Genomic DNA, 24,831 nt, shown 5'->3' on the forward strand with positions numbered 1-24,831 from the left:
TCTGTTTGCCAAACTGTACATATGTATTATTGCTGGGACCGCGGCAAGACACACAGAGTATAACATCCTTTTAAGAGAATATTAAACTATACAAAACAATAGTATACTTGTAAATCACATAATCAAATAAATAATAAAAAAACAAAACGTGAATAAAGTCAAAACTTAAATGGATTGGAAATAGCATAGGATTTTAAACAACTTTCAAATTTACTTCTATCACCAATTTTTCTTTTTTCTCTTATATCCTTTGTTAAAATGTAATCCTAGGTAAGCTCAGGAGTGTGCACATGTCTTTAGTCATCTGGCTGCAGTGTTTGCAACAATGTTTATATCAATGATATACATAGTTACATACACTGCTGCCACAGAATGCTACAGACACGCTATAGCAGCAAAGTTTGCAACTATGTATACCATTGCTATAAACATTGTTGCAAATAACATTGCCAGATGGCTAAGAACACTCGGACGCTCCTGAGCCCACCTAGCATTACTCTTTAGCAAAAGATACCAAGAGAATGAAGCAACATTGGTAATAAAAGTAATTGTAAAGTAGTTTAAAACGCATGCTCTTTCTGAATTATGAATGTTTCATTTTAATTTTACTTTAATAAAAAAAATTACATTCTCATAATTATATGTCTATTTTCTAATAAGATTAGAAACAATTTAGAAAATGATTAGCTTCTTTAGTCTTTATTGGGATAATAAAAAAGCCAATATCTGCTGATCTCATATGATCAAACTAGAATTAAGTTCTTATCTATTGCTACAAATTTAAAGGGACAGTAAAGTCCAAAAAAAACTTTCATGATTTAAATAGGGCATGCAATTTTAAACATCTTCCCAATTTACTTTTATCACCAATTTTCCTTTGTTCTCTTGGTATTCTTAGTTGAAAGCTAAAACTAGGAGGTTCATATGCTAATTTCTTAGACATTGAAGACTGCCTCTAATCTGAATGCATTTTGACCACTAGAGGGCATTAGTTCACATGTTTCATATAGATAACATTGTGCTCATGCACGTAAAGTGACCTAGGACTGAGCACTGATTGGCTAAACTGCATGTCTGTCAAAAGAACTGAAATAAGGGGGCATTCAGCAGAAGCTTAGATACAAGATAATTACAGAGGTACAAAGTATATTAATATAACTGTGTTGGTTGTGCAAAACTGGGGAACGGGTAATAAAGGGATTATCTTTCTTTTTAAACAACAAAAATTCTGGTGTTGACTATCCCTTTAACATGCATTGCTTTCAGTTAAAAAAGGTTTTCACACTATTTTCTTTCTACTGAATATGCACATTCTTCCAATTTCATTTAAGTAAAAGCCCAATAGTACAATATATAGATAAATGATATATTGCTGGATCGTCCATCAATGGAAATCTCATTGAAACAATTAGACATTCAGAAGCAAACTAATTTTAAAAGTTTAAATCTAATTTAAAAATTAAATTAATAAATTAATGCATTAATTGTAAAAAAAAACAAACAAACAAAAAAAAAAAACTAATGGGACAGTTAATACATTAATTAAATAGCTGTTCCAAACCACCTATATATATATATATATATATATATATATATATATATATATATATATATATATATATATATATATATATATATATATATATATATATATATATATATAATACGTTACAGAGAACCCATAGCTATTCATTACTAAATGCTGTATCAGTGAATGTGGGAGAAATATAGAAATAATTCTGCACTAAATGTATGTGTAAACAAATCAGCCATTCTACCAATTCTACCATTATAATTAATAAAGGATTTCCCCATGTTATTGTTTTTAGACTTACTGGCAGATATCTCAAAAGTCTCAAACTTCACAGGCTGGATGTAGTTAACCAGGTTGGACATCTCTTCAGTAGCACTTGCTTCATTTCCAGCTGTCCCCTATAAAAGGCAAAAAATCACAGATGGCATAAATATTTACAGTGCTGACTAAAGAACCTGCCCAATGAGCCCCAAAACAAAACTAATCTGAATTGTCTGCATTTAAAGAGTATGCTTTCTCTTATAATAAATTCAAAAAGAGTATTTCTAAAGTTTAGATTACCTGCTTTTTTCCACTAAAATATTTATTCAAATTAGATATTTTAATGCATGAAACTTTGTGTTTAATATCTTTTCTTAATATCCTTTTAACTTGGTACATTTTACAGTCACTTAGTAGAGCGTTTATAATTCAACGGGAAGTATGTGTACAATTTATATGCTTGAGGTAAGTTTTATGAAAAAACCCCACCTGATTCAGAGCCTCTAATAAAAATATAAATTTAGCAGACAACTCTCCTAAGTTGACTATTTGTATCTGTGTTTTCATTCTGTCTGTATTTTTTCATTAAAAACAATCAATTACAATCAATTTGTTTTAAATGATAATGAGATGGCTACTTACAAAATAAATGATGCACTTCTGTGTCACTACCTTTATGTCACCTAGACCAAGAGATGGGCAATACATCCTGATGCATGTTATGTTAAAGGTACATTATACACTCATTTTTTCTTTGCATAAATGTTTTGTAGATGATCTATTTATATAGCCCATAAAGTTTTCTTTTTAAATAAATGTATAGTTTTGCTTAGTTTTAAATAACATTGCTCTGATTTTCAGACTCCTAACCAAGCCCCAAAGTTTTATATGAATACCGTCAGCTACCTTCTCCAGCTTGCTCCTGTTTGTGTAAAGGGTCTTTTCATATGCAAAAGAAGGGGGAGGGGGGGAAGTGTCTTATCTCCCACTTGCAGTGGGCTTTCCAAACACCTTTTCAACAGAGCTAAACTTAGAACTTCTAAGTAAATTTTAAAACAGCTTTATACTGGATTTTTATATCAGTGTCTGTGCATCTTATTCTTTATAGTAGTGTCTGAAAAGGAGTGTATACTGTCCCTTTAAGTGAATTTATAATATATTTAAATTGTGTCTGAATGTGTGACTGTCTCGCTGTTTGTGTGTGTGTGTTTGTGTGTGATTGTGTGCATGACTGCATAATTCCTAATAATTTAGTATCTTGCAGTTTTGTCACAGGTTTGGAAGTTTGGTCACTGTCTTTCAACAGCTTCCCTGGTTTCTAGGAACTGACCAGCTCTGCCCACCAGGTTCCCCAGCTTCTTCAACTCCCATCCATGCCCTGCCTCACCCATGGCACACTTGCTGACCTTCCCTCCCACTGCGACCCTACCTACCAAGTGCCAGTAGGTCACTGCACCCTCACTCCCCTGCCCCCAAAAGCCTTTGGGAAATGTCAAAACAACCGATTTAACATATTCTTTATCATGCAATATATATATATATTTTAAATTTTATTTATAAACAATTCTATATTCATGGAAAAAACTTACTGAGTTTAATTTCACTTGTAATATGTTTTGAACAAATATAGAGTTGAATCTTAGGTTCATGAAGGTACTTTTGCCAAATATTAAAGTATGAAATGTCAAGCAATGTCTGTCATAATCAACTTTCCAAGTCCTGCATTACCCAACAGCAGTGGATAGTAAATAAGAATAAAAAACCCAACCAGTAGAACCAAAAAAGGTGCAATAGTTATATGTATAATTTCTAGGGGAATGTGACAGTTTATAAAAAAAAAGAATTTTCTAAGCTCAAACTGTAAAAAAGCAAAACTTTTGGCATTCTAACCTGAAGTTGAAAGTTATGTGCGCCTTGGTAAGTCATAAAAGAAAGTTACGTATATTTTAAAATATATTGTCGAAAGAGGGCATTAAATATTTTCACAGGTGTATAAGTATAGTTTAGTTTATTAGTTTATTAAGGAAACCCAACATTGTTTTTTTAATGATTCAGATAGAGCATATACATTTTAGACAACATTCTAATTTACTTTTATTGTCAATTTTCCTTTATTTTCTTGGTATTTTTTGTTGAAAAGCAGGGATGTATCCTTAGGAGCCAGCCCATTTCTGGAGCACTATATTGCAGCAGTGTTGCAAGAATGTTATCAATTTTCAAGAGCACTAGATTACAGCACTATTTCCTGCCATGTAGTGTTACAGATGCCTACCTAGGTATCTCTTCAACAAAGAATATCATGGAAACTAAGCAAATTTAATAATAGAAGTAAATTGGATTTTTTTTTAAAATGGTTTTCTCTGTCTGAATCTTCAGTGATACAGTAATTCACATTTTGTAAACATTTTATGGAAGGAAACTTTTGCTTAAGTTGAGATGTATATTGCTTTTTATGCACTAGATGGCAGTAAATAATTATATAGTTGAATGCATATTTTTCTTGGAAGAGTATTTTTTTTAACAATTTCAACAGCCATCTGACATGCCTGTGATGCTTTACAACTTACGTTTGTTCAATAATCTAAAATGCACATCATTGTGCAAGCTATTTTACACTGTCATACACTGCACTTGTATATTTTGTATCTCACTATGAGAACATATATTAATAAGACCACCTACAAAGGGAACATAAATAAATGAAAGGAAAAAATGACAGAAGAGTTTAGAATTTTGATAAATCTTTAGAAAAAGTGTCTATGATTTTTTTTAGACTTGTAGTTATGGTTAAAACCTGTGTTGGAATTTTTTTTATCAGCCATGCTAATTAGCATAATTTACATAAAATATACTTTATGTCTAACAAACTAAAGCTGTTTAGGCTGATTTCATCCAATATACTTAGAAGAAATATCACCATAACAGGACATTTATTACACTATGTATTCCTGCAATATGTATTCTTTATTATCTACATTGACGTGAATCTTAAAAATACATAATAAACATGGCAATAAATTCAAAATAATATTTCATATAAAATGTTTAGCTATTGTAAGGTTCTGAAAAGTTTTGTATGATCTTGGGTTATTTATATTTGTGCAGTCAGCAATAGAGTGGGAAAACATAGTGAAATTGTCTAAGTACAGACATGGTACTGTACAGAAGCTGACAAGGCCACAGGCACACAGACCTCCAAACTGTACCTATTTGAGAGGGGCAGTCCCTAATTCTGAGCTCTGTCCCACAATTTATCTTAGCCACGCCCACAAACACCCAGCTATGCCCACAGGCAGCCCAGAAAAGCCCACTGACTGCTCAGACATTCCCACAATCCCACCCACTATTGTAATTTGTACCTGTTGATGTGTAATCTCAACTCCAGGTACTGCTCCTTTAAGAACCACACTATTGAAGAGGTCAGAAGAAGAGGAAAGACAGTGGTGGCAATCCTCAGAAATATGGGGATGAGGATCACTGCAGAGCAGGTAAGTACTGTCCACTCAAAATTATGCATCATATAAAAATGCCCATGTACTATTTTTTAACTGCTTTAAAACAGTCTTATGTAAATATATATACAATATATATATATATACATACATACACACCTGGGTGCTTGCTATACACACCTGGGTGCTTGCTATACACACCTGGGTGCTTGCTATACACACCTGGGTGCTTGCTATACACACCTGGGTGCTTGCTATACACACCTGGGTGCTTGCTATACACACCTGGGTGCTTGCTATACACACCTGGGTGCTTGCTATACACACCTGGGTGCTTGCTCAAGTATAATAGCAATAAACAACAGCAACGCTCTCAGGATTTTCACAAAAACACTTTATTGACATTTCGACAACATACAATTGTCTTCTAAAGAACAATAAGGTTGCATTGTGTTATTGTTTTGAGAAGAGGATTGTAATATCCTTGAAATGTCAACATGTTTTGATTGATTTTGTAACAATCCTGAGAGTGCTGCAGTTGTTCATCGATATATATACAGTATACATGTGTGGATATATAAATATATGTTTTAATTTGTCCATTACTTTCCGAGCATTTTGAAGTGTTATGAAACTCTGATTCACTTCTATTATCAAATTTGCTTTGTTTCCATGATATTCTGTGTTGGAGAGATAACTATGTAGGCATCTGGATACCTACATGGCAGGAAATAGTGCTGCCATCTAGTGTTCTAGCAAATAGCTTGTTCTTGTTATGGATTAATTGTGCCAATGGGAATAGCTTGTAGGAAGAGGGAATGTCCGTATGGAGGAACAATTAATGTTTTAAGTGTTTCCTTGTCTGGGAATTTGTGAGTAAAGTATAAGCAATATAAAAATGTAAATAGTGTGATAGTATAGATATAGAAGCTAAACCTTAAATGGGATTCCCTGAATGTGTTCCAAATTACTTGTTATTAAATGTACAGGAAATTGGTCATTCATTATTATTTTTGTTTTTGAAATAGCTTGTTTTGCTCACTAAAACCTTCATCTACTTTTCTTGAGGACCCGTCCATTTAAATTGGCTAAGCCTGCACAAAGAGTAGAACTGCTCATTGTATATCTCTCTATATACAAAAAGCCTAATAGTTAGATAGTGAGATGATAATTATGGCTGGGGGTGGTCAACAAGCAAAATTTCATATGCAGAGATCGCTCTCCCTCCCCCTGCCACTAGGAGGTTATTTATATTTTATATAATTATATAGATATATAGTTATTTATATTTTATATAGTTATATAGATATATAGTTATTTATATTTTATATAGTTATATAGATATATAGTTATTTATATTTTATATAGTTATATAGATATATAGTTATTTATATTTTGGTTTGCAGTTTGCCTAGCTATTCTTCACTACAAATGATGGTTTCAGCAGACAAAATAAACTTTCAAATGACAAAATAAATTGCAAACAATGTAATACACTCCAGCAGGTTATATGGATCATTAGGCACACACTAAAAGGAAAGTAACATTTTACCATACAATGTGCATCGGTGCATTTTAATTTTAAATTGAAGCATTTTTACAATATACTTCAATTAGCAAAAATGCTTCAAGTTTTTCAGCAGCATATACACAAATGCTGTGAGGGACATATTCAAGATCATAGAGCTTTTGGTGGTGTGAATACCCAATTAGTAGCACATTCATGTATATATAAATGCTATTTGTTTGTTTGTGAGCTTTTAAACTGATTTTGGGAATGATCAATTAGCACAATTCAACCTCAAGATCGCTGATTAAAGAATTTTAAAATTCAATAAATTCGTACCTCGTCCATTGAAGATTTCTTACAGTCATCGTCATCATCATCATCGTCATCCTCACTCTCGATATCTGCTTCACCTAGAAAACATGAATTTGTTATGTTATATGTTACAGAACAAAAAACTGTGCAGAATGTATTCTATAAATTAAATATCTTGCTAAATACAATTCTATAGTATATAATGCATTATAAGTCACCACTAATTCATGAATTTGATGCTCTCATCAATTAAAGGGACCTGAAACCTAAATTTGCTCTTTCATGATTTAGAAAGAGTACGCGATTTTAAACAACTTTCCAATTTGCTTCTTTTATGTATTTTGTTTCATTCTCTTGATATCAGTTCTTGAAAAGAATATCTAAATTATCTCAGTAGCTGCTGATTGATGGCTGTACATAGATGCCTAGTGTGATTGGCTCACCCATGGACATCGCTATTTCTTCAAAAAATAATATCTGTAGAATGAAGCAAATTAAATAGACGTAAATTGGAATGCTGTTTAAAATTGAATTCTCTGTCTGAACCATACAAAAAACAATTTGGGTTTCATGTTCCTTTAAATCCACATCTAAACACAGAATTTATATCAACATAATACAATTTAAAATGATGTATCTAGAAAAACACAATGTTTGATCTATGCTAGTTCTATTAATTAACACAGAAGTTTAGCTGTACTTTAATCCTGAGTAGACCTAAGCGATATATACAAAGGGACATGAAAGTCAGAATTTGTCTTTCATGATTCAGATAGAGCATACAATTTTAAACAACTATTCAATTTACTTCTATAATATAATTTCTTTGTTCTTTTGGTATCCTTTGTTAAAAGCAAATCTAGGTAGGCTCAGGAATAGCAGTAACTGATATAGCTGCTGAATGGTGACTGCACAAATATGCCTTTTGTGACTGTCTCACTAGCTATCTCTCAATAGTGCATTTTTATTTCTTCAAAAAAGGAAACAAAGAGAACCAAGAAAATTTAATATCAGAAATAAAATGGAAAGCTGTTTAAAATTGTATACTCTATCTGAATCATGAAAGAAGAAAATGTGGGTTTTATGTTTCTTTAAAGGGACACTGAACCCATTTTTTGTGTGATTCAGATAAAGCATGCAATTTTAAGCGACTTTCTAATTTACTCCTATTAGCAAATGTTCTTCATTCTCTTAGTATCTTTATTTGAAAAGTAAGAATGTAAGTTTAGATGCCGGCCCATTTTGGTGAAACACCTGGGTTGTACTTGCTGATTAGTGGATACATTCATCCACCAATAAACAAGTGCTGTCCAAGGTGCTGGACTTTCTTTTTCAAAAAAAGATAGCAAGAGAATGAAGAAAAAATGATAATAGGAGTAAATTAGAAAGTTGCTTACAATTACATGCTCTATCTGTTTCACGAAAGAAAAAATTTGGGTTCAGTGTCCCTTTAAGACAAGTTAGATAAACAACATACATATTCGTTTCCGGGTTATAACTTTATACATTTCTATCACCAAAAAATCATCCTGGGGTATGCTCTATATCATTTTAAATTTCCAAGAAACATTATTTAATATTTTTCATACATTTTTATACAGTAATCATTGGCCTTTCAATTGTAGTGTTCATCTACACCAAAGATTATGAGATATATTAACATCAATTTAATATATATTACTTTCTGGAACTAGTTCAATCTGCTATTCAGCATGATTAACTAGTAAAGTTGTGTAGCATACTGAAAATATATTTTGCATTCTTTAGATCAATATCACTAATTAATAAATTAATACCTTAGGTTTAGGGTTTAGAAAAAAATTAAATGTCATTTTTTTTTTTCACAATAAATACCAAGCTTTTAAATACGTAACTTAAATAAAATGATTAAAAACAGCTATTTTGACAAAGCTCAATAAAATATTTTTATACTAGAAATGTAAGATACATAAAACACATATAATTGTTACATTTCTCTTGTATATTATGGTACACACAAATCATTATCTGTTATTAGTAACAGTAGCAGTATTGTTATCTATCACTCATAAAGGGGCAACATATTATGCCATTGTTTTTTTAGATATGTGGGAATATGACAATGCACTTTAAACAAACTGAATAGAAGAGATGGCGCAGACAAATTTGTTTGTATAAAGTCAGATGAAATCACTTAACAGACGATTATACACAGCTGAATTGCATAATTAACAAAAGCAAAATAAAAGACGATTCAGTAGCACTTACTTTGAATTTTAGATTTAGATTTGATTTTTTTCTTACAAATTTAAAAATGATATTTCATTTCCCCGCCTCCTGTATCATGTGACAGCCATCAGCAAATCACAGACTTATACAAGTACACACTCTGAACTCTTGCACATGCTCAGTAGGAGTTTGTATCTCCAAAAGTGTGCATATAAAAATTAGCATATAAGTAAATTATTATTATTTTTATTATTATTATTTATTTGTAGACCGCCAACAGATTCTGCAGGGCTATAAACATAAGTGTGATATGAAAGGTAACATTTATAAGAAGTACATTTGCACTTTGAACATTGCACTGTTGTAGATCACCATACATGGAGGCTTATATGCCAAGGGGATGACAAAATAGGGAGAGGAACTGAGGTAAGAAAAGGTTAGCATAAATCCCTGAAGAGTCTTTCAAGAGCGCCTGAAACTTAGAAACCTAGAGGAGATTCTTGTGGAGTTAGGCAGAGAGTTCCACAAGTTTGGGCCATCTGGAGACGTCCTGTAGATGGGTATGCAATTTTTTAATTTATTTTTTAATGTATGCTCTATCTGAATCATGGCACTTTAATTATGACTTTGGTGTCACTTTAAAGACAGAGGCTTCAAGTTGGGCCAAAGTTACAATATCCAGAAAAAGCCAACAATTAAAAATAGTGAAACAACCTGAACTGACTTTAAAATCACTTAACTTTAACCAGTCTGTTATAAAGGTCTGGAGTGGCCATGCAATTTATTTTAAAATTATGTGCACAATTTAGCAAAACATGATCACAATTTAGCACGATTTAGATGGTTGTCTAGGATTTCTTTAATTAGGCAAACTTTGCTAAATCTTATACACAATTTCTTTAATCACTGTAATTAAAAATGCTCACTAACAAATAAAGTGCACACATTTTCACAAATCAAACTGATAGCTGTTTTTAGTTTATGCTCCATGTACAAAATAACCATAATAACTAATAAAGCTGTACATTCTTTTTGGACGAATACACATTCGTATAGAAAATCAGATTTTAATTTCCATCAACGAAAACGAATATCCGACTGAATGAACCAGCAAAATTTAAAGAAAATGAAAAAATACTGAAGAAATTTGTCAGCATTTATTTGTTTCCTTTAAATTACATTAAAAAGGGTTAATACTAACCAGATCCTTTTCTTGCCAGGTCCCTGGTTGCGCTAATAGGAGGCTTAGTGTGCTTTGCACCCAGGACTTGCATTAACTTTATTGCAGGTCCTGGAACAACAGAAATGCAGGCTCGGAAGCAAGGAGGTAAATGTAAGTTTAAATTGATTGAAGTCAAAAGCAATCCATAAAAACAGGAGTGAAAGAACTAGGTCTTACGCGTTTTGGCTATGCCTTACTCATAGACCCTACTGTTCCTGGAAGCCAAATTATTCCTGTTAGAGCAGCCAGGGCTCTGTCAAGAAGAGGATCAGGTAAGTGCACACTCTCCAAAGCATGTTAAGCTAAGTAATTGCTACAGGTGAACTTTCACCTATAGCTTTTAAACATTTACATTTGTTTTAACAAAAAAACAAATGTACAGACGGACTCTGTCTAATATCAGAAGCAAGGTGTGCTGAGATTGTATGCTTTGATGAACAAGCTGGAGGTCTATGTATATGCCATTTATATCCCTATATGTGTTCCCGAAGAGGACGGTGAGTGATCAGCTAAAATACTAGTTCTGTGCATATTTGTGCCTGATGGTCAGATTGATCACCTGTTGATTAACTGTGGGAGACTACAAGACATACTAAATCCGCCGTTTCTGGATAACCCTCTATGCTAAGTGCGTTCCGCATGAATCCTTGCTTTGAATGCTTTACTGCTTTGGCTTATTAGCAGTCTATGCTACTTTACTAACTCTGTTCCTACTAACTGCCTTGCATTAATAAGTATAACTGCTTGCACCCAACTACATGAACTGTCTGACTTGCAATTTCAGCATATTTACATACAGCTTTAAATATGCCACTACATTTTTACTGCTATTAAGTATAAGATTTGCATATAGCATGCTATTTTTGGTACTCTCATGACAACTTAGATCCTGGTCTATATCTCTGCCCAGGTTATACCTCCTAGTTACTCTGGGGGGTTCTGTAAAACAGTTGGGTGTAGTTGGTCTGAGTTTTACCATTATAACTGCTGTAGTTACACTTTGCTACCTATGCAGGTGCAGGTATTTTCTGAGCTCAGTATTCCCACTTGACTTGTCATATCTTTTATTTTTATATGCTGTGTGTGCTTTGTATAGCATTGGTGCTTTTAAATGTTTTTTGATATGTTGATGCATTCTAGACTGCCATGCATTGTTCCATAAATGTTGTGGCTCTCTGGTTTTCTATATTTAATAAATATTTACTTTTTCTATGATCACATATGTATTTATGTGTTTATATGTGTATATATGTCTCTCTCTCTCTCTCTCTCTCTCTCTCTCTATATATATATATATATATACACAAATAAATACATATGTACATACTGTACATACGTACAATTTAAAAAAAAGTCTTAAAAAAACTTATCAAGGCAATGCAATCTTGACACTTTGAGGCCGAATTATCAAACCATCAACTGTGCTGCATTTGCCGGCACCAATACGCTTGCCTAACATCGCCTTACATCGTGGCCGCAGGCCTGAATACTACGATCTCCATATTTATAAAAAAAGCCGCGCACCAAGTACGGGGCGATGAGCAGTGGACTGTTGTTAACTAACAGTCATCAATCTCTCTGCTATTCGGCTTTTTCCCAACTTTATTTATACCCTGTCACTAAACGCCGCCACTATACTAAAATGTTTAACCCCTATCCCGCCGCTCCCAGGCCCCACCGCAACTAAATAAATGTATTAACCCCTATCCCGCCACTCCCGGACACCGCCGCAACTTTAATAAAGTTATTAACCCCTATCCCGCCGCTCCTGAACCCCTCCGCAACTAAATAAATGTATTAAACCCTATCGCGCCGCCCTCCCAGACCCCACCGCCACTAAATAAAAGTATTAACCCCTAAACCCCTGGCCTCCCACATCACTACCACTTACTAAACCTATTAACCCCTAAACCGCCACCCCCCACATCGCCATAAATTAAATTAAGCTATTAACCCCTAAACCTAACAACCCGCTAACTTTACATTATAATTACCTCATCCCCATCTTATAATAAATTTAAACTTACCTTTAGAATTAAAATAAAATATATTAAACTATTAATTAACCTGCTCTAACTATTATACTAATATTACATTAAACTATATTAAACTATTAATTAACCTACCCTAACTATTATACTAAATTTTTTTTTACATTAAACTAACAATTAAATTAACTATATTACATATTTATAAACCTAACCCTACTCAAGTTATTTAAATCTACTATAAAAAAAATTACTAAATTACAAAAAAATAACAATTCAGTTACAAAAAATAAAAAACACTAAGTTACAAAAAATAAAAAACATTAAGTTACAAAAAATAAAAAACCACAGTATCAAAAATAAAAAAAGAATTACACCTAATCAAATAGCCCTATCAAAATAAAAAGACCCCTAAAATAAAATAAAAAACCCTAGCCTACACTAAACTACCAATGGCCCTTAAAAGGGCCTTTTGCGGGGCGTTGCCCCAAAGAAATCAGCTCTTTTACCTGTAAAACAAAAATACAAACACCCCCCCAACAGTAAAACCCACCACCCACACAACCAACCCCCCAAATAAAAACCTATCTTAAAAACCTAACCTCCCCATTGCCCTGAAAAGGGCATTTGTATGATTGGAATAGCCAATAGAATGTAAGCTCAATCCTATTGGCTGATTGGATCAGCCAATAGGATGAAAGCTCAATCCTTTTGGCTGGTTGCAACAGCCAATAGGATTTTTTCCCCTTTAATTCCTATTGGCTGATAGAATTCTATCAGCCAATCGGAATGTAAGGGACGCCATCTTGGATGACGTACCTTAAAGGGAAACTTCATTCGTCGTTGACCATCGGAAGTAGAGGATGCTCCGTGCCAGATGGATGAAGATAGAGGAAGCCATCTGGATGAAGACTTCTGCCCGCTTGGATGAAGACTTAGGCCCGCTTGGATGAAGACTTCTGCTGGCTTTGCTGAGGACTTCTGCTGCATGGATGAGGATGGATGTCCGGTCTTCAAAACTGTAAGTGGATCGTCGGTGGTTAGTGTTAGGTTTTTTAAGGGTTTATTGGGTGGGTTTTAATTTTAGGTTAGGGACTTTGGGCAGTAAAATAGCTAAAAACACTAAGTTACAAAAAATAAAAAACACTAAGTTACAAAAAATAAAAAACACTAAGTTACAAAAAATAAAAAACCACAGTATCAAAAATAAAAAAGAATTACACCTAATCTAATAGCCCTATCAAAATAAAAAAGATCCCCCAAAATAAAAAAAAACAAACCTAGCCTACACTAAACTACCAATATTTTTTGTAACTTAGTGTTTTTTATTTTTTGTAACTTAATTGTTATTTTTTTGTAATTTAGTAATTTTTTTATAGTAGATTTAAATAACTTGAGTAGGGTTAGGTTTTTAACCCCTTAAGGACCAGCGACGTACCCTGTATGTCACTGGCCTTTTTTTGAGACTTGATTGTTTTAAAGAGCGGTCTTGCCACCAGCGTTGAGACTGCTCTATTCCACAAAGCCTGCTGGAGGGAGGGCATTAATAGTGTGTTCTTGCTAGACTTGTGCTATTATGTCCTGAAAAAACCCTTAATGACCAGTGACATACAGGGTACATTGTGGTCATTAAGGGGTTAAATATGTAATATAGTTAATTTAATTGTTAGTTTAATGTGGTTTTAGGATAATAGTTAGGGTAGGTTAATTAATAGTTTAATATAATTTATTTTAATTCTAAAGGTAAGTTTTAATTATTATAAGATAGGGATGAGGTAATTATATAATGTAAAGTTAGCGGGTTGTTAGGTTTAGGGGTTAATAGCTTAATTTAGTTTATGACGATGTGGGGGGCTGGCGGTTTAGGGGTTAATCGGTTTAGTTAGTGGTAGTGATGTGGGAGGCAAGGGGTTTAGGGGTTAATAATTTTATTACAGTTGCGGCAGGGTCCAGAAGCGGCGGGATAGGGGTTAATACATTTATTTAGTTGTGGTGGGCTCCAGGAGCGGCTGGATAGGGGCTAATATATTTATTTAGTTGCAGTGGGGTCCGGGAGCGGCAGAATAGGGGTTAATATTCATTATGTAGGTGGTGGCGATGTCGGGTCAGCAGAATAGGGGTGTTTAGACTCGGGGCTTATGTTAGGTGTAAACGTAATTTGTTTCTACCATAGAAATCAATGGGATATCTGGCAGCATTGAACATAAGCTTTTGCTGCTTTCAGACTCCCATTGATTCCTATGGCATCCGCAACCTCCAGGGTGGCGGATTGAAAACCAGGTACTCTGGGCCGGAATAGTGGTGAGCGTACTTGTTAGAAATTTGATAACTTGCAAAAGTTGTCAGATAGAGCCGAATTTGTATTTGGAACATCTGTAATGACGTAAGCATCGATCTGTGTCGGATTGAGACCAGCGGATCGTATGTTACATCACAAATTTCAATTTTTGCCGGTCTGTAGGCTTTGATAAATGGGTCGAATCAAGCTAGCCACAATTACGCTGCGGAATTCCAGTGTATTTGTGATTGACGGCTTGATAAATATCCCTCTTTGTGCGTAGATTCTCCTTTTGAGCTTCAATCAATAATAAATATACCCTTAAAGTACAATTGGTAATAGTTACCTTCCTATATATACAGTATATCACAGGTAGAATGGTAAAATAAATAGTGTGAAAGCTGTGAAAAAAATTACAACTTTTAAAGTATGCATTTCTACAAAAAAAATCAGTCCAGGTCAGTTTAATTATTTGAAATGTTGGCTCTTTGCAGACTTGAATCTTGTCTTTAACAGACCTCATCTGACTTTTGTTTTTAAAGCAACTGTAACTTTCTTGCTTCAGATAGAGCATTCAATTTTAAACAACACTTTGCTTCTATTACCAAATTTGCTTTGTTCTCTTGGTATCTTTTCTTGAAATTGTAAACCTAGGTAGGCTGTTAAGAGCATGTGTGTGTCTTCAGCAGGCTATGGCAGCAGTATTTGCAACAATATATAGCATTGCTATAAACATTGTTTCAAACACTGCTGCCAGATGACTAAAGATGTGCACACGCCTTAGCTCACCTAGGATTACTCTTTAAAGGATATCAAAAGAACTAAGCACAATTTGTAGTAGAAGTCAATTGTACAGTTGTGGAATATTCCATACTCTATCTAATCCATTTAAGCTTAATTTTAGCTTTACTGTGTTTTTAGTTTTTTTTTTCCAACTTTTAGAATTACATTTTTTATTTGTATTAAAAAAAATGACAGCAAGATGCTTTCAATAGAGCAGTGCATATTGCTCCTATTGCTATTGCATAATACAAGCTTTATAGTGCATATTGCTCCTATTGCTATTGCATAATACAAGCTTTATAGTGCATATTGCTCCTATTGCTATTGCATAATACAAGCTTTATAGTGCATATTGCTCCTATTGCTATTGCATAATACAAGCTTTATAGTGCATATTGCTCCTATTGCTATTGCATAATACAAGCTTTATAATGGATATTGCTCCTATTGCTATTGCATAATACAAGCTTTATAGTGCATTGATGTAGTGTGTTTTCTTTTTCTTCTTGTTCCCTATGTGACTTTTCTATGTCTAATAGATGATATTGCATTTAACTGCAATTTAGTGCTTATTATATCCAATGTTATGTTTCCTAGAGGCTTATTCAGTCACAATAATATGAGATCACAATGCTCCAGTTGAATGCCTGCACTGTATTATGCAGCTCTTATACTCATTTGAATTCACTGAACTATTGATTTTCAGAAAATAGACAAAGCTATATAGATAAAGTAAAATGTATTGTACCATCTGGCTAAATATAAAAGGACAGTTTATAGGTTTAACCTCTGAAGCTTTTCAGTTTTGCATTATAAACAGAGGCAAGCTTCCTTTTTTCAGTTAGTAATCATATTTTAGTCAGTGTTTCTGCAATGTAGCTAAATAGATTCTAGATAGAATGATGCATTCAAAGAAAAGATTAGTTTGAGTATAACATGTAGATGTATTTTTTAGTTTCATTAGCTGTTTAAATATTGACAAAATAATTTCTATTAAACAATGGGAGCTGCCATGTTGTAACTTAGATTATCTTCTCTGCTGTGGCCAATTATCGACAGTTATAAATAGGTCACTAGAGTGTAGTAATAACTGTGTAGATTTATAACAGTGTTCTGCACTTCTAACAAAAACTGAAAAGCTCATGATTGTCAGAATGAAATTATAGGAAAAGGGGACAATATAAATAATACAAGTATATTGCAAAGTTCCATATATATATATATATATATATATATATATATATATATATATATATATATAAATGCGCAAAAGAAGATGTCCAGGCACTCCGCTCCATAAAACACCCAAGGTTTATTGAGAAAAAGTCTAAAAACAGGAGGTAAGTGTCTACAGCGTAATACACCGAACTAACAACCTATGTACAAAAATGCAGAGAAAAAATAAATGGGTTCCCATGCAGCAGACATGTTTCGTGCCTGTATGCACTTGTTCACTGCTCATGGGAATCCCAGCCTATCCCAGTTTAAATAGGCACTTCCCTTAAAGGTATATACCTACATTTCGTTAATAGACCTCACACTGTACAAAAGCATAACCTATTTATAAAATACAAAGTACATATAGATAAGGATTAATATATTAAGCATATTTGACATATATCTAGGAGAGAAAAGGGATTCAACTTAGATAAAGTCCTTTGTGACAGAAACTTGCTATAGCGTGTCTTGACACTCAAATATATACATATATTTGATAGCACTAGTATTATTATTATCAGTAGCATATATTTGATTATCTGTCATTATCTCTTAATACATAAAATAATATTAATATGCTATAATATGGAAAATATAAAGAGGACTATACACAAAGGTCAATATCTCTTCTAAAATGTAATCCATGTGGTATAGTAGTATTTAGGGTAAATATCCAAAATGTTTCCCAAAGACCTAGTTTTGCTTCTCTATCACCCCCCCCTTTTCCATATAGGAACATGATCAATAGCTTGTATCATCAACAGACTAGTGTCTGAATTGGGATTTTCCCTAAAATGTCGTGCTATGGGGGTATCTGATTCTATGTCCTCAATCGATCTGAAATGTGCTAAAAACCTGTCCTTTAGGGGTCTTTTTGTTTTCCCAACATATTGTCTTGAGCACCCTCTGCAGGTCAGTAAATAAATGGCATATGTGTAGTAGCACAATTGATATAAAATTTGATATCATGAGATTTAATATATATATATAATTTATAATTTCATATTACCATTTAAAAAAAAATGCCAGGGTTCGAAGAAGAAGGTGTGTCTTTTTTCAACGGACACAAAAAATGTAAAAATTTACTAGGGATTAGGTCAGATGAGTAGTGATATTAGAAAACTGCACAATTGTACACATAAATGGTATCTAAAATGTAACACCACAAAATGCAAAATTATGCAAAATTAAAGGGAGAGTAAAGTCAAAACTAAACTTTCATGATTCAGATACAACATGCAGTTTAACCCCTTAATGACCACAGCACTTTTCCATTTTCTGTCCGTTTGGGACCAAGGCTATTTTTACATTTCTGCGGTGTTTGTGTTTAGCTGTAATTTTCCTCTTACTCATTTACTGTACCCACACATATTATATACCGTTTTTCTCGCCATTATATGGACTTTCTAAAGATACCATTATTTTCATCATATCTTATCATTTACTATAAAAAAAAATATAAAATATGAGGAAAAAATCGAAAAAAACACATTTTTTCTAACTTTGACCCCCAAAATCTGTTACATATCTACAACCACCAAAAAACACCCATGCTAAATAGTTTCAAAATTTTATCCTGAGTTTAGAAATACCAAATGTTTACATGTTCTTTGCTTTTTTTGTAACTTATAGGGCCATAAATACAAGTAGCACTTTGCTATTTCCAAACCATTTTTTTTCAAAATTAGTGCTAGTTACATTAGAACACTAATATCTTTCAGGAATCTCTGAATATCCATTGACATGTATATATTTTTTTTTAGTAGACAACCCAAAGTATTGATCTAGGCCCATTTTGGTATATTTCATGCCACCATTTTACCGCCAAATGCGATCAAATACAAAAAATCGTTCACTTTTTTACAAATTTTTTACAAACTTTTGGTTTCTCACTGAAATTATTTGCAAACCGCTTGTGCAATTATGGCATAAATGGTTGTAAATTCTTCTCTGGGATCCCCTTTGTTCAGAAATAGCAGACATATATGGCTTTAGCATTGCTTTTTGGTAATTAGAAGGCCGCTAAATGCCACTGCGCACCACACGTGTATTATGCCCAGCAATGAAGGGGTTAATTAGGGAGCATGTAGGGAGCATTTTGGGGTAATTTTAGCTTTAGTGTAGTGTAGTAGACAACCCCAACTATTGATCTAGGCCCATTTTGGTATATTTCATGCCACCATTTCACCGCCAAATGCAATCAAATAAAAAAAAAACGTTAACTTTTTCACAATTTTAGGTTTCTCACTGAAATCATTTACAAACAGCTTATGCAATTATGGCACAAATGGTTGTAAATGTTTCTCTGGGATCCCCTTTGTTCAGAAATAGCAGACATATATGGCTTTGGCGATGCTTTTTGGTAATTAGAAGGCCGCTAAATGCTGCTGCGCATCACGCGTGTATTATGTCTAGCAGTGAAGGGGTTAATTATGTAGCTTGTAGGGAACTTGCAGGGTTAATTTTAGCTTTAGTGTAGAGCTCAGCCTCCCACCTGAAACATCAGACCCCCTGATGCCTCCCAAATAGCTCTCTTCCCTCCCCCACCCCACAATTGTCCCCGCCATCTTAAGTACTGGCAGAAACTCTGCCAGTACTAAAATAAAAGGTATATTTGGGCTTTTTTGAGGTTTTTTTTAGCATATTTACATATGCTGCTGTGTAGGATCCCCCCTTAGCCCCCAACCTCACAGATCCCCCACCAAACAGCTCTCTAACCCTCCCCCTCTGCCTTAATGGGCGCCATCTTGGGTACTGGCAGCTGTCTGCCAGTACCCAGTTTAGAACAAAAATGTGCTTTTTTTTAAGAAAAATCCCTTTTTCTGTAGTGTAGCTCCCCCCACACCCAAGAACAACCCCCCACCCCTCCAAGATCCCTTTTACTGAAGTTTATTTTTTTTTAAATGTTTCCCTTTTCCCCCACAGTTACAATCAAATTTTCTGTAGTATAGCGGTTCCCACCCGCTCCCTCCCCGTGCACGTGCCCGCCCGCCACCCTCTGTGCACGCGCGCGCGCCCGTGCGCGCCCCCGTCAGCTCCGGCCCCGATCCCGCCCCCCTCCACCTTATACGGCCCATCGATGGCCGCCCACCCGCCTCCCAAGTCAGCTCCCACCCACCAACGTTACCGGCCACCGATGTCCGGTGCAGAGAGGGCCACAGAGTGGCTCTCTCTGCATCGGATGGCCATGCAGGGTTATTGCAGGATGCCTCCATATCGAGGCATCACTGCAATAACCGGAAAGCAGCTGGAAGCGAGCAGGATCGCTTCCAGCTGCTTTCCACACCGAGGACGTGCAGGGTACGTTCTCAGGCATTAACTGCCTTTTTTTTTAGGACGTACCCTGCACGTCCTTGGTCGTTAAGGGGTTAAAACAACTTTCCAATTTACTTCTATTATTAAATTTGTTGCGTTCTCTTGGTATCCTTTATTGAAGAATAGGGTCAGGAGCAGTAGTGCCCTAGTGGGAGGTATCTGGTAACTGCATGCTTGTACCTGTTATCATTGGCTCACCAGATGTGTTCAGCTAGCTCCCATTAGTGTGGTGATGCTCCTGAGCCTACTCTTCAACAAAAGATACAAACAAAACAAAGCAAATTTGATAATAGAAGTAAATTAGCAAGTTGTTTATAATTTTATGCTCTTATGCTCTTAATCATGAATGTTGAAGTTTGATTTTAATTGTCAGTTATCATTTCACATGATTTCAAATTTAGTAGACAATTCAATAGCACAGCAGGTAAGGCAGTAGGATGCTTAGTTATATAGAAATATATATTAGAAGCAGAAAAGTAGGATCCTTATTTCATGATTCAAATAGGGCACGTAATTTTAAACAACTTTCCAAATAACTTTTATCACCAATTTTGCTTTGTTCTCTTGGTATTCTTAGTTGAAAGCCAAACCTAGGTTTATATTCTAATTTCTTAGACCTTGAAGGCCGCCTCTAATCTAAATGCATTTTGACAGTTTTTAACAACTAGAGGGTGTTAGCTCATGCGTTTCATATAGATAACATTGAGCTCATGCACGTGAATTTACCGATGAGCTAACACTGATTGGCTAAAATGGAAGTCTGTCAAAAGAACTGAAATAAGGGGGCAGTCTGCAGAGGCTTAGATACAAGGTAATTACAGTGGCAAAATGTGTATTATTATAACTGTGTTGGTTATGCAAAACTGGGGAATGGGTAATTAACAAATTATTTATCTTTCAAAACAACAAAAATTCTGGGGTTAACTGTCCCTTTAACACAACGTTGTGTTATTATCGGCCTTCAAAATATATTTTTCTATGTTTCAAAGCATATAATCTGTCATGATTAATGTTCAAACATAGAGAGTGGTGTGTAGTGCTGAGCACAGTACTGACACACTTGGGAAAAAGCAAATCATATAAATGTCAATGAGGCTGTTATCTTGTGCAATAGCATTGATATTGATTGACACTGCAAGGCAGACAGACACATTATCAGCCTCAAAAAAGGTTGAAAATCACAGTGGATAAATGCTAAGGGCCAGGGCTGGACTGGGAATAAAAACAGCCCTGGAAAAACTGAAAACCAGCCCTATAGCTAGTCAAGTTTGTTTACTTATGTATATATTCTGACAAGAAGGCTTGCACTCTCTGGTCTTTATAAAGTGTAGAATTATACATATATATATATATGAGAGAGGTTAAAATAATTTCATAGGCAGTAATCCTTAGGAACAAATATTTTGTAATGGTGGTGCGGCTGCCATGATAGTTGGCTATAGTACCCAAGACTGCTGGGATTTGTGCCCTAATATTTGTCCTTCATGTACAAAAAGGAGGGTGAGTGAATTGGTGCAGGCTTTATAAGGGAGAGGGGGGTACAGGGGCTTGTTTTATATTTTCTGAACAAATATAATAAGCATACTAAGCTGTATTAATGTATGGAAATCAGTATACAGCCCACTGTGTGCATCAAACGTATTTATCTGTGTCCAAAAAGCACAATTTGTTAATTATTAGTTTATTAATAATCAGTAGAAATATACAGCACAACATGTTTATTAGTGTATTGCCACTTTCATATATACCTAAACATGCTTATCATCAGTGAATGGTTTCAAGTCATAGTAGTAATGTGACCCAGTGTGCTCATTATTAGTGTGTGGATAATGCACACCCCTGCAAGTTCCAGGCAATTTGACTCCCCTTACTCCCTGTATAACCCCAGGTAGCGGCCAATTCCATCCCCCTCACTACTAACTGGGAGTGCAGCGATCCCAGCTCCTACCTTGTTCATGTAGCCTCCAGGCAGCTCGGCTGGTGCAGATTCTGGGCCAATCGGCTGCTAGCATATCGTATTCAATAGGGTTGATTTCTTGTGAGTTCTGTCCGCCTCCTCAGAGCAGGCGGACAGGTTACGGAGCATCGGTCTTAAGACCGCTGCTTCATAACTTGTGTTTCTGGCGAATCTGATGGCTCGCCAGAAACACGGGGCATCAAGCTCCGTACGAAGCTTGATAGATAGCCCCCTTGTGTGTGTTGATTGCTATGTGCATCATTTAAAATGATTTGCATTAAAACATTTGAGGATTTTAAGTTATTAACTAACCAAGCTTGATTGATGTTTGACCCCAACAAACTCTTGGTAGTAGAAGGTATAGGGTGCTTTCATTGTTTGAGGATATAAACAAGTTATCTCGGTCTACAACACACTTTTTTTTTCATGATTCAGATAGAGCATGCAATTTTAAGCAATTTACTAATTTACTCCACTCCTATTCTGAATTAGCTATCTTTATTTGAAAAATCAGGAATCTACATTTAGCCACCAATCAGCAAGCGCAACCCAGGTGCTGAACTAAAAATGGGCCAGCTTCTAAGCTTACATTCTTGCTTTTCAAATAAAGATAGCAAGCAAAATGAAAAAATTATAATAGGAGTAAATTAGAAAGTTGCTTAAAATTGCATGCTCTATCTGAATCATAAAAGAAAAATGTAGTTTTAGTATCCCTATAATTCCTTAAATGCAAAAACATTATTAACTTAGAGCTACAGCTTCACATATTTAGAAGATATAATAATATCAACAAGTCCATAGCCTGGCTATGAAAGCCTTTAAAGGTCTTGCTAAGACCACTGCTATATCATATATAAAACAAACTTCTATAATTTTAAATGCCTCAGGTGTAAATGCATTTAACTGAACTTACTTCCTTTTTAACAGAGACTTTGCATTGTCCCAAAAATGGAGGATAGTTTCTACTAGCTCTTTTAAACAATAAGAAGCTATACCTTAAAAATGCCATAAAACATTTTAAGTTATGTGCATATTATAAAAGGGTTAACTGAGGTAAAACAGTGTGTGAAAAAGTGTAAAAAAAAGCTTATAAGTATTTTAATATAATAACCAAAAATCTGAAAAATTCCTTACACTTTAGTGTTGCCAAGTGTAACTTGCTTCACACCTCCCTTATCAGTGTCTTACTCCAAACCCTGAGGTATCATGTAACAAAGTGTGCAAGTGAAGATAATTACTTATGCAAGTAATGGGGGGTTGTGAGGGCACATCAGATACTGCTATTGTTTGTTGCAGTGACGTGCAGTAATAGGAGGCAGGGGAGGCAGTGCCTACCCTGTCCAATCAGAAAAAAAGAATTTTTTAATTATGATTAAAAAAAAAAAAAAATACTTTATTTTTTATTTTTTTTATTAGTATTTTTGGACCATGCCCCCCCCCATAGGTACCCCCCCCCCCCGCGCGTGCGCCACCAGATGTTATCCCATCCATTCCCATCGCCAGATTCGCCGCCCATCCATGTTGCGCAATTAAGAGGCAGTAAGCCCTTCCGCTGCCTTTCTTGATTGCGCAACAATGGATGCTGACTACTGTTCTTGGCCAGCGCCACCCAGTGGTGTTTCACCAGGGCCCATATCACTCTCCAATGGAGGCGGTTCTTAAAACCGCCTCTATGAGATGGAGATACTCACAGCCAATCAGCCATCAGGGAGGCGTGTCGGCCGGGCTTGTTTGTGACGTCGGACTAACTGGCGTCATTTGCTGCTGGCGGGAATAGTGAAGGAGGGAGAATCATCAAGACAGTGCCTGCGGCTGCCGAGTGAGTGTGATTCAGCCCATATGACTGCTGCCCTGCCTGAAAGTCCACTGTCTAAGACACGAGCGGCGCTCTAGTACGGTACCTACCAACAGATACATTCTCTATGTGCTATTGTGCAGGGTGCGGTGCTTTGCCTTTGAAGCTTCAGCTTGTGCCTTGTGTAAAACCAAAAACCTACTCATCGGCTCCTCTAATTACAAAATAAAATACTTAATGCGCAATCTATCTGCTGGAATAGGGAAGCCGATGAGTAGGTTTCACACTTCCACAGCAGCACCCACCCAGCTGAACAATGGGAACAAAATTAAATACTTAAAATGCGCAATCTATCATTTTGAATTAGAGGAGCAGATGAGAGTAGGTTACAAGTTCCAGTCCAGTGTAAAATATTTTTCCCATTGTGCTATTTATTACACTGGACTGGAACTTGTAACCTACTCTGATTACTCTCATCTGCTCCTCTAATTCCGAACGATAGATTGCGCAATAAGCACTGCAGGGTTGTGAATGTGTGCATTTTTTATTTTTTTTTACATAGCCCTAAGCCCTCACTCCGCTGCACCACCTCCTTATAACATACAATAATCTAGCTGCAGGTAGCATACTCAGGGCGGAAAGATAGTAAGCAGCTCAGAAACACGTCTGTCAGGGGTCATAACCAGTCACTCTCACTGTGGGAATGTGAGAAGATCATCTGCCGCACTGGGCAGCTCAGGGCTCTTCAACTTTTTACAGATCGTGCTGCTGCTTCCCTTCTCCCCCCTCTCAGCAGCTGTCAGAAATAATAAAAAAAAGAGTAACGCTTTGACTGCCAGAGAGGGAGCTGATAAGCATCTGTTCAGGCAGCCAAAGTTAAATCAAACAAACTTAGTTTGTAATTAGCCTTGTGTAAATTGCTGCAAAGGTCCGGGTTTACTTTTACATCAGCAGACGATGTAAAGGTAAACCCTGACCTTTGCAGCAATTTACACAAG

The 24,831-nt window shown here is 35.3% G+C and overlaps 1 protein-coding gene across 2 annotated transcripts in view; it reads right to left on the minus strand.

Annotated features, from left to right (window-relative positions):
- PLCB1 (phospholipase C beta 1) overlaps positions 1 to 24,831 on the minus strand; it is a 1,466,985-nt gene that overhangs the window by 353,851 nt on the left and 1,088,303 nt on the right. For both annotated transcript variants that reach the window (XM_053712164.1, XM_053712163.1), the window contains exons 15-16: positions 7,094 to 7,167; positions 1,836 to 1,932 (exon numbers count right to left, since the gene is read on the minus strand). In XM_053712164.1, coding sequence (XP_053568139.1) covers positions 1,836 to 1,932; positions 7,094 to 7,167 — 171 coding nt within the window. The remainder of the gene's footprint in view (positions 1 to 1,835; positions 1,933 to 7,093; positions 7,168 to 24,831) is intronic.

This window comes from Bombina bombina, chromosome 4 (assembly GCF_027579735.1).
Source record: "Bombina bombina isolate aBomBom1 chromosome 4, aBomBom1.pri, whole genome shotgun sequence".
Lineage (NCBI taxonomy): Eukaryota > Metazoa > Chordata > Amphibia > Anura > Bombinatoridae > Bombina > Bombina bombina.